Below are 12,244 nucleotides of genomic sequence, written 5' to 3' on the forward strand. Positions count from 1 at the left end.
ACTGAGTCCCCTTTCTTCAGTTCAAGGCTGTGTTTTCTATTACTGTTTACACTGACTAGGAACTGAACTAATTCACTGAACTGACTAGGACTGGACTAAGGGTTCAGTCTCTTCAGTTATGTGAAACCTTTTAGTTATTTGGATGCTATTGCCACACCCCCCCTTAGCCTATACTTCCATTCAGACAATTCCAGTCTCTTCACATTTGTTAAATCTCTTCAGGAATATTTTCAATGTATCCTATTCCCTGTATCCTATACAGGGCTTAGTGGCCAAAGCTGGACAAAACTTAAGCTGGAGCCTTACCAGAAATTAACTAAATTATTTCCCATTTTATACATGACGTTCCCATTACTAGGCATCAATACAGTATTTACCTTCTTCACAGTAAAATCCTGTCAACTTCTGTTCTGTCCATGCTTCACTTTTACTCTTTTTAGCTGCTTAGCCACAAGTTGCCCAGTCTTAACTGGTACAGATAATTCTTCCCACCTGTAAATAAAACTTCATGGATATTTAACTGCATACTCTTTCCTAAACTGCCAGTTTATCAGTATCTGGGTGATCCAATCCTCCCATCCACACGCAGTCCATGCTTGCATGACAGTATCTCAAAATATTTTAAATTTATTCTAGACACAACCAAGAAGTATTTGTCAAGAATTTTTTGGGAGGAAGGGTACATTTGAAAAATACATGCCTGAGCATGGGATCTTAACCCCCTAGAGACATACCGAGACCATCAGTGACTTGAAAGGGAAGAATGTGCAGGCTGGGAACCATTGCTTTTGGAAATTTACTTTTTCTAAAGCCGTGTGGCTCTTCAGTGTAGCACATAAAAGACAACTATGATCAAATATTTTCTGTAGCAATCTTTTGTATACCTGTAGATAGATATAGAAGAAAATGTTTACTAGCATGTCTCAGAAGATATCAAAAGGATTTTGTGCATCTGGTCTTACTGTATAAATTTGAGGAGTTGCAATCAAGTTCTGGAGGGAAGACCAAACGTGCATTCCCATATTCAGGAGAATTTACAAAAACAGGTATGTTCTCCTACAGTATGAATCAAAATTGCAAAGACTGAGAAGCTGAATCTAGACTTTGTTTAGATTGATACAGTTTTATTTTCCATATCCTGCCATTCTGATCTGGAGATTCAAATGGCCTCTTCATCATCTAACTCCGTCTTTACCTGATCCAATACTGTGAACTGCAATAATGCTTACATGCCACATACATTAAAACACAACTGCAAAAACCATAAATCTCTCTAACTGCCATTGATTGCATCCTCTACTTGGAATAGCTCTTGGGAATATAGCAGTTGAAACAAAAGCTAACAGAAGTCCCATCCTGCCCTTTCCCGAACAATAAAAATTAATGCTACAAAAACAAAAATCAGGCATGATTGCTTTTAGGATCTGCCTGTATTTTTCTTCTCCCCACGCAAGTGGTGTAAATATTTGTGGGACTTTTACCACACCTCAGTTGAACTTTGTAACAGGGACGGGAGAAGAAGTAGAAAAGATCTTTGTTCATTACCCAGGTAACTGAGTAGGGTGGGGGTCTCCTGGCACACTGCACTTTATTGATAGCTACAAGCCATAAGGACATTAATTGTAAAGCTACCAGAGAAAAGGTTTCTTCCATTATACGTATTTCCATTAGCCCTATGCAGAAGTAAGAATTATAATGCTAGAAATAATACTGCATCTCCTTGAGGACACCTTTCAATCGCTTTGGGAAAAAAGACAACTAATTGAAAACAGAGAGTGATCTGGTAAGACCTGGACCAAGTGCAAAAGTCCTTGATTAGGACCACATTAGCAAATGTTTTCCCACATGGTGACATAAGACAATTTCTGTTTCCAATCCAATGCTATCAAGAGACACAACATGTTGGGCAATCATTCAGGAAAGTTACCACATACCAGGTTGTTTTTAACACATACAGTGTGGTATCAACCTTTTACTTCTTGTTTTTTGGTCTTCTCTATTTCTGTTCTCCCCAAAGCCACATATTACACTATCAATATTAAAAAAAAACAGCTCTGAAAGAAGCAAACCAGCCTCATGCCCCTTGGTAAACAGCCACCTCTGAACCTGTCATTTTTTGTACCTGTAAGTTTACTTAAGGTCAGATTGCAACCTTTTATAATGAACTCACATATTTTCCAAAATGCAGATTTATCAGGTAGAAAATTGGAGCCCAGAAAAAATCACCAATAACTTAAATATTCCAGGAGGCTTATTTAATAAAATCTAACTTCACAGTCACGTAAGCAGCAGAGATCCTCATAATGAATGGGCAGAATACACTACAGCAGATCAGGAATTATAAAACTAAATTAGAAACCCAAATTTCATTTGCTATAAAAACAAACGGCTCTTTGTTCTTCAAAGGAAGTTGCTGAGATAATGCAGTGAATCACCCTTCCGCAGTCAATTTCTGAAGCTTAATCCTTTCTATATTTCTTTTTGCTAATTATATATGCATCATACATTTCAGCATTTTGTGACAAAGTGGATATGATTAACATCTCATCTCACAGCTTTAGGATGCCTAATTACCCAAAACTACCCATCCTCCACAGAGTGGACACGGAGGAAAGAGCCAAAATCTCACAGCGTGTTTCACTGCTTGGCTCCTGCTTCTTGTAGTAGCCTGGGACAGGACTGAACATTACACACACACACAGAGCATCCCTGCCTGGCAGAGCATCCCTGCCTGGCAGCTCCCTTCATGCCTGCACTGGGTGAGCCCCAGGTGGTGCTGACTGCCATCATCCCAGCTCTTACAGCCCACATTTCACATCTGCAGCAAAAACAGGGCTGACAACACACTGAGGGTTCAGCTCTTGCTGGAGATCATTGCACTCCACCAAGGCTTTGTGTCTAACTCTGTGCCATGACCACCAGTGAACAGAAGTTTGGAGGACACAAAGAAGTAGATGACCCAAACTAACCAAAGAAATACTCTGTCATATTATTATAGGTGCTCAGCAAGAGAATCGAGAGGAAGGAGTGCTTCTTCTGTCACTCAAATGAAATAAGCAGTACTCTGAAGAGAACAACTTCAATGTCAGACAAAATAGTAATGTAAGGCTCTCAGCAGCCCAGATTCCAGCAAGGAGATAAGAATTAATAGAAACACATACTTTTGAACTGAACATTAAAGTCAACAGAACAAAACCTGGTCTGAGGCTGGGTATTTTGTATAAACAAGCACCACCTCTTTCTAGATGTACCTCTGTCTCACCTTTATAAATGGCTAAAACCTCAAGAATTGTCCTTTTCTTCTTCACAGAGCATCTCAGGCTTGCCTGACAGGCAAAGAGGAAAGGAATCCTGGTTGGCATAATTTTCATTGTCAGGATAGATTTTTTCAAGCTTCCAAGCCTTACAATGGGGGAAAAAAAGCTATTGAGAACACAGCCACAAGTGGTTCTTATGCCCTAATTACAGCACTTTCTCAATTTCTCACCCATCAGAGGACATCTCTTCTCACATACAAGGGGAAGGAGAGAATGTCTGTGACCGAGTGTGATACTGTTAACAAGAGCATTTAATTGGGACACATTTTTGCATCCCACATTAGGTGTGACTCTTCATTATGCGATATGTTCACGGGTGACAGGAAAATTATGCCTTACATCTGCAGGGATGTTTAAATGCCTCATTAGGTTTAATAATTATCTGTTAGAAGGGCACTTCCACAAGAAAATCTCTCTTACTGAAAAATGAAAGGGACACAAAAAACCCCACTGCAACTGAATCATCACTGTCCTTGCTGAGTTAATTCACCTGTCCAGAAATATTTTTATAAACACATGAATAACGAATGTTACATTGTAAAAAATACATGAATGGGCTACATCACAAAAAGATTGCAGCAACTAGCCCATGAAATCAGACACAGACTGTATTTTCAAACCTGAGTTCAATTCAGCCTGAATTTATACGTTAATTCACATACAAGAGAGAAAAAAGAAGGTGGAAAAGATGTTGCTGTGACAAGTTACACATCAAACTTTTTAGGCACAACTTCTTTTCAAACAAAAAAACCTACAAGTATCAAAAATCAATAGTATATGACTGATTCTCTATAGCTAAAAATATAATAAATTTTTTAAAAACCCACACAAACTAAAGAAGCCTCGGCACCTTCCTGGCACAAGGCATATTATCCTGACAATAAAAAGTTCTCAAAGAAAGCTGTACTGTCCCACTTACATTGACAGCTCAGTTTTACAGCTAAATAAGGATTATATAAATCTTGGACAAAAACAAACCATTATCAACTTCTCACAATGAGAAAGTGATGAGACAAATGAAACACAACCTTCACAGCAGCAAACTACACATTTTGACACGTCATTAAACAAAAAAATTAACCAGTTTATTATATTTAACATATTTACAAAATAGTACAAATTAAAGTACTGTAATTCCATTATTGCATGACATAAAACAACTCCATACAGGCAGAAGCAGCACATGAAAGAGATGCTCCAGAATATTTAGGAAGTCTTTGGTACTCAAAATATAGTTTAAGATGCAGCATTAACTCAATCAATACAGGGCATTAAACACAGACAATGATATGCAGATTTACACCATAAAAGTAAAGTTTACCTATGGCTTTCATTCTTCTCAAAGGATGACTACTGGACTCATGAATTGCTTAAAAGCTTTACAACATTTTTAGGATGGAGAGAATACTCAAAGTTATTCTAAAGCCAAGCTGTTGAAATGACTGCTATATTTTTCAACTCATACTGAATTTAACTGCTTCCTCTCAGAACTATATGACAGTAAAGCACTAAACACTTCACAGACCTAGAGCCTATTCCTCTACCCCTCAAGCAGGCAAAACTGTGAAAGAATCATCTTTGTCTCCTTAAGGAATAGAGGATTAAGCTCACAACAGACAATCAAACTGCATGGCAAAACATGATCAAAGACTGCATACTCTAGCCTACACTGCTGTACACATAATTTACAAAATTTTTATGCATTATCTACATATTTACACAAATGCTCTCAATTACTCCATCAAGTAATGTATTCAACACAATCACAGTTTACATCATTTTGAGGTAAATCCTTGAAAAGTTAGAGCATTGGCAGAATTTCATATGCAAGGCTGAATCTCTCAAGTTTCTAAGGAGAAGCTCCTCTCTTTCCCCTGGTCACACAGCACTGCCTGCCAGGTGTGGCAGGTGGGTAAGACAGTTGCAGAGATGAAGGGGATTTTGTGAACTCTGTGTTGTGCTTGATTCTTCTTGATGGCCACGAAAGGCCAGAAAGAAGCAAAGAATCCTGGGGTTAGCCAAAGAGAAACCCAAATATGTACTAGCAGATTCTGTTCTGTGGACAAATAGTGGAGATTACGCTGCTTGTAGACTGGGAAAGCACTGCAGGGTTAAACTGTGCAGTGACAGTGCGCACTAACTTTAAGGTGCCAACAGAAAAAGAGAGCAGGCAAAAAGCAAAAGAGAGGATGTAGGACAGGATGAATTAACTTCATTTAAGAGCTTGATTTTCTTTCAAGTTTTCAAGTAGCATTACTTAAATATTTAGAACTGCATATCTGAAGACATCATCCACATTTATTTTAGCTTGTAACTACATTTCTACCTCTTCATAATTACAGTAAACACTGCCTCACCAAGCAGAGGACACCACTTTACAAGGCCTGATCTTTCATGCTGGCTAACCTAGACACACTTGGGGATGTTGAGAACACTGCAACAAGACAACTCCCTCACTGAACTGCCACTGACATCTCAGGCAACAAGAAAGGAAGGGGCAGAAGGAAGTTTTCAAGTTCCATTTGCATTCACAAAAGGTGACAGAAGGTCCTGTATAACTAGGAAAAGACAGTACTGAACTGAAAGCATTGAAGCTCATCCAAATCAATCAAGAGGTTAAGATAAACACTTTTCTTCTTGAGAAATGGCATCATCTTGCATTAGTATTTCCTCCTTCAGAATAAGTCTGCAATATTTATTTAATGTTATTGCTGAAAACTTTCAGCTCATCTTGTCATGACTATCCCCCCAGTTGCACTTTTATTGTCAGCTGCTTAAATGAAAAAACCTCACATAAAAAGGCTTGAGTTGACAATAAAAGGATCACACAATTCCACTTTGTGAATGTTTTTTAAAGCAATACCACATCACTACACCTTTTTAGAATGTCTTTAAACAGATTGTTAGAAGATCTAGGCAGGACCTCAAAGTAGCCAGTTAAGTAATTACATATGCATGAATGCTACTCATATTTACTACACATTTCCTTCAGAATGTTTTTGTGAGTGTAAAATGGTTTGTAAGCTGATAAGTACAGTAGTTTGATGTCTCAAGACAAGTCTACTGACTATACTTTATGCCCACTGGAATGATTGAAATCTGTTTTCTGCATGCAGTGATAAGAAATAATAAGCCTTCATCTCCTTGTACCATCACAGATGTTAGCTGGAAGAGAAACGTTAAATATTCAGCCATTGCTAGTACTCATGGTGTAGTACAGGGTGAAATGCAAAGGAACAAAGAATTTTGTTTTCCAGAGATCATCTGGGAAGGAGAGGGCTGGACTTTGTACTGATCCCCAGTGATGGCAAACTGGCAGCTTGTTTCTTGCACAGCTCTGGGGAAGGTAATAATCTGTCAGCCCAAACTTCTGTATAAATCCCAACATTAAGACTGGAGGATTCAGACAGGCAAAAATGTTGCTGTTTAAATACTCAACAAGACCAATACCACATTGAAGATATAATTTTTACAATCCCTGAAACTGCTGGTCAGCAGAGGATAGCTTTTAATTCATTCGTCCTCTTCAACATAAGTTGATGGAAACCAGCCCACCTAAAAAGGGGAAAAGCAGAACAAAATAATACATGAGATGCACAAGAGTTGTTTTGTTTTGTTTTTTCTTTATGGCTGACCTAGGGACAGCAAGGATGGGTCTGTTCTGTACATATATTAAAAAGATTACAAAGACAAACTTGGCTGACCTGACACAGATTAAGTACCCTTAATAAAAGAATAACTTTCTGATATGACAATTTGGAAACCAACACCCTCTATGTCACTTCCTCCCCCTAAAAATCTAAAACACACTTGCCCAGACTGGAAGCCTAAAAGTTCAGAAAATGCCAAGAGTGGAAGTAGTCTTACTACAAGCAAGACACTAATATTTTCTGAATGAAGAGTTAAACTAACAGGCTCCAGTCAGGTCCAGGGAATCCTCTTATAAAAGAAACACTGACTGACTTGATTGCTTTACATGGAGTTGAATTCCACTGCCACCAAAACAGGTGTTACACATGACACAATTAGACAGCAGAGTCTAGTGTCCTACACTTCAGAAGTTATTAAGTTATCTACATTCTGAAATTAATGATGTGCCAAATAAGATTTATGTAAGACATACAGTGACACAATGTCATATATTTCTTATTTTATGTATTTGCTTTAGGTTTCTTCAGACTTCTTTATACCTAAAATCAATTTAACATGCATGAAAGAACTCAAAACCAAACCTAGAGCATGACTAGAAGGGGTGACTGCAGAGATTTTTAGACTACCTTGCCAAAATATCTCTGGAGATGAGTTTATAATGTCAAGTCCAGGCTATGAAAGTTACCAAGGAATGCCAGCATGTAACAGGGCATCTGTTAGAATGTGGGCAGCTGCATTACAATGAGTTGTTCAACTTTCTTCACATGTAAAATGTATATAGCACAACGGGTATTTCTTCTGCTTCCCTATTTCTTCTGGTCTAATTGACTATTTAAAAAGCTTTAACCATTTAACTTTAACATAACCAAGCTCATGTATACAATAAAAAAGATTCTCCAAATTGCATAAAGCAGTAAGTCTGGACATTCACTTCAACTGCACTTGCTACCATCATTTCCAGCTTCCAGACAATTTACATTCTTCTACCTCACATTCCTTGACCCTGCACTCAGCACTTTAAACATGGAAACAGCAGTCTCAAATGCTTCTGACTAATCTGCATTATAAGGCAGTAACTAAGATTGAAACAGTAAACCCTTTATAGGTCAAAACTGAAACTTCACTTCCAAGTCTCAGAGCAGGGTGTAAAGTGAGTTCATAAAAATCCCTGCTAAATGTGTCACTTCATCTGGGCCACATTCCTAGAGATCAAAGCAGCAGCCTTCTATAAAAAGGTGGTTGATTCCACTGCATTGTGTTCTGGCAGAAAGATGTGGGAAATCATTCTGTGCTAAAGTGCTAAAGAGAGTTCCACAGCAGCAGGAACCTGACCCCAGGTATCTGTGTGCAAAACAGTTCAAGAAAGGTCAACTGTAGCAGTGCTATTAATCCTGGTTGTTTTCCAAACATATAACCTAGCCCAAATATTCAGCCTGGTAGGTCACGTTAAATAACCAATCATTTAGATGCTGGGAAAGCTACCTGGCAAGAGTTCTGCCTCGCTGCTATGAAACAAAGATGAGAACATGTTCCATCTTTTGAATTTAAATACACAATGTAGGATCACACTTTTTTTTCTTTTTTTTTTTTTACCAAAATCACTGTCAGTGAAGGCAGAAAGAAACATAAGAAAAAGAAATAGCCTTACCCTTCCATTTACTTCACCTCTCCACCAGCCATTGGCACTCATCTTGGTGTAAATTTTGACCACGTCCCCTTTGAGCAGGGACAGCTCTCGCATGTCTCGCGCGCAGAAGTCGTACCTGGCTATGGCAATGCCGATCACCTTCGGGCTCAGCACTGAAAGGAAGCACATGGTGATAGCATTAGGGCTGCTTAAATAAAGGCTGCCAAGCTACTGTAAACAGAAATACTGTAAAATAGAAAACAAGGATTCAATAGCAACACACACTGGCATTCATTTTATGCAAAACACCTGCACTACAATTGATAAGAATTAAATATAGGTTAATGGTGTAAAAGCTGAAGGGATTTTTTTGGCCATTTTTTGAAAAGTCCTCTTTATTTTTAGAAGAAAAATCAAACTAGATGAGCCATAAATAAAATATTCCCCACCCTAAGATTGCTAAATACATCTGCAATTATTTTATTCTTGTGCTTCATAATAAAACTTGCTGCCAGTTATATGCATCAACATATTTTACGGGTCACTAATTTCTTTCCAAAAGAATTATTAGCATTTACAGTTGATTTAACTTTAGACCTCTAATGAAGCAAAATAAACAGAATAAGGTGCTGTTCTTTCAAAAAACAACTCCCCAGTTAAATATTAATGCACTTAAAACTGGAAGCTAACATCAGCATGAGCAAAAGTTACAGACTTTCTACAGGAAATTTCCACGGATCATTTGTCACAATCTGCATTAATATTGACTGATGTAAATCTATTCTTTTCAGGTGTTTGTTCTGTAAATCACCATTGGATTTTTCTATAAAATTAAGGTTCAGTGAAATTAACACTTTAAAGTTTTAAGGTATATCAATATAGAAGAATTTTGCCAATGTAAAGCCCAGACATTTTAAACAATAAAAAGCTGTTAAGAATTTTTAAAAAGCAAAGGTACAAAAAGCCTCACTTCAAAAACCATCATTTTTCCAAATAGTTTTATAGGAAATTGTTCCAACACTGATGTAGAATGTCCAGACTTGCAAAAGAAATCCTCAGTGATTCCATTGTGAGGACAATGAGAGGAAAGTAGGCATGGCGTAACAGATAAAAGACCTTTGACTTGAGCATTTTAGAAAGAACATCTACTACTCCATGGCATTTTGTAGTTGTATTATTTGGCCAAGGCATTTTTCAGCTTTTTTTTTTCCCATTAATGCCACTGTTTTTCTACATAAATTACTGTAAGAGGAGTTCAGGAGCACAGGCAAGCTTCCTTCCAAAAGATTTCAGATGAATTCATATGATCATGATGGATGACTTCATATAATGTACATAGAATCATCTCTATCCTCAGAACCCTTTCATATTTCTTAGAAATGCCCAATCTTCATTAGGAAATGCCTTTAAGATTCTAGCTTAGCAGTGCCCTCAGCAATGTAATACCATTAATTCATACCTAGGTGCCTTTAATTTAAATCAAGAACCCAAAACACAGCAGATGAGCTGAGAAACCTTAACAGTTTCAGTTCTGCTTGTGTTGAAGTTTTCTTCTGACTCCAGTGAAGTTTTAAATATCTGAAAATCATAATATGTTCAAATACTTTCAGCTTAAAGAGAAAATACAAACAATTTATTTTAAACTAACAAGGAATACTAGGTTTAAAATATTATTAGATATATCACAAAAATAGAATGCCTAAATACCAGTTTTGATAACACATAATTATATCATGTCACTAAAGTTCAGTCCAACCATTCTGACTCCTTATACAGAGTATGCTTATCAGACACCTGATAAATTATGTAAAAGATGCCATATAACAGAGAATCAGCCTCCCAGTTTATTGCTTATATTGATTTTGCAAAAATCTAGGTGCTATATTAAGCAAAGCTCAAACATGCTTTTTTCCCCCTCTTAGCCAGTCAGATGTAGATGGTACTTGTTTAGACCCTGACATGAATGTAATGTCCTATACCTTATCAGCATTGCAGTAATCAATTTTACAGGGAAAGAGCACATCATGGGCAGCAGTTGTTTTGGAGAAAGGAAAAAAGAAGAGCAGTTATTGACTGGAGGGTCAGTAAGCATTCCCAGGCGTGCAGCATTCACTGACAGATTTGGAGAAGCATTGCAGAATGCAAGGTGTGATGCTGGGCAGCAGGGTGTAATTTCAGATTCTAGAAAGAACACTAAGGGGCAAGGAAAAATTACAGGAAGCAAAGATGAACAAATTTGGGAAAATGGGGAAGAAAAGAACTAAGAAGGGAAGAAATGCATAGAGGAATAATAAGGATGGGAAATAACAAGGAAAATTAGGATAGAGAAGAAAGAGAAGCACATCTGGGGGAAAGGAGGACTTTTAACTCTTTTACAACTCACAAAGCAGAGAGGAAAAGGAGAAAGAAGCAAGAGAAATCAAAACCATATATCTTCAAAAGTCTTGAGGCAGAAAATAGCAGAATTTAGATTAATTTAGAATCCAAGATCCATATTTTCAAATAAAAGTGAAGCCCATGATAGGAAATATATAAAAGGAAGCCAGATGAGTGATGGAATACAGGAAAATGACAGTGCTAATTTTGGAAAAAAAATATTAACCATATCTCTCTGCTGACATAATCACAAAAACACCTTGAGTAGTGACTATCAGCCCTGAATTCCAATTAGTGCTGTCCTGGGATAAATAAAATTGAGGGAAGACAACACATGGAAAGGACACCTGGACAGATGGGAAAGAGAAGCAACACTGAATGAAGGACAGAAACAGGATAGCTACAGGAAGAACTCAGAGAGAGAGATGGGATTAACAGCATAGATTGATGGGAAGAAAGGACCCAACAGGTGGATGAATGAGAATGAGAAATTAAAGGGAGGGGGGAGGGAAAGAGAAAGTGTTAAAAAAGAAAATAAGCTGTTAAAAACCAGTAATAAATAAACCTTGTGTAATAGAAGGGAGATAATCAGAGAACTAATTGGAAATAAGAGTGAGAAATCCAAAGAAGCAAATGAAAAGTGCGTATGTGAATGAGAGAAATGTGCTTTTACTTAATCCAGCCTTTCCTTCTGCAAACAGAAGATGATGACTACAGGAACTATAATCAGCTTTGACTTACACTGGAGTATGTTGGACATAAACAGTGAAATAGATGTGCTGCAAATGAATTTTAATACTAGTTTGAGGCACTGATGATGCATCTGGGGTGCAAACAACAGAGGTTCCCTGTGATCACAGCAGGCTAGTCTAGCTCACATGCTTGAATTCCGTGAAGGTCAATGTAGTATTATTAAAGCTGAGGGTAGTTGTTTCTCTCTTCTTGTGCTCTGGCCTCCTCATAAATCTGCAGCCACTGCCCTGAGGGTTGCTCGGGTGTATTAGTTTCCAAGCTCCTTGAAGCCATGTACATTTACTTGTACATTTACTGTTTCAGCAAGCCTCAGTGCCCTTATCCAGGCACAGGCAGCACCTTCAGTAGTGCTCAGCAGTCAGCTTAACCTCCTCCTCTGTTACCAGCTTCCAGATCAGCAGAACTAAGCCAGCTCTGAAGATACTTTTGAAAAAAATACTTGTAATATCATGAAGTAAGTATTCAGTCTTTTAATGTAGGCAAATTATTGGGCTATTTTTAAAAAGAAGGTTTACTACAA

The 12,244-nt window shown here is 37.7% G+C and overlaps 1 protein-coding gene across 1 annotated transcript in view; it reads right to left on the bottom strand.

Annotated features, from left to right (window-relative positions):
• Positions 1 to 4,403: 4,403 nt before the first annotated feature.
• The window catches only part of VAV3 (vav guanine nucleotide exchange factor 3), a 145,014-nt gene continuing 137,173 nt past the window's right edge, over positions 4,404 to 12,244 (bottom strand). The window contains exons 26-27 of the mRNA XM_030953354.1: positions 8,617 to 8,768; positions 4,404 to 6,872 (exon numbers count right to left, since the gene is read on the bottom strand). Of these exons, the coding sequence (XP_030809214.1) occupies positions 6,831 to 6,872; positions 8,617 to 8,768 (194 nt within the window). The 3' untranslated portion in view covers positions 4,404 to 6,830. The remainder of the gene's footprint in view (positions 6,873 to 8,616; positions 8,769 to 12,244) is intronic.

Source organism: Camarhynchus parvulus, chromosome 8, assembly GCF_901933205.1.
Source record: "Camarhynchus parvulus chromosome 8, STF_HiC, whole genome shotgun sequence".
Lineage (NCBI taxonomy): Eukaryota > Metazoa > Chordata > Aves > Passeriformes > Thraupidae > Camarhynchus > Camarhynchus parvulus.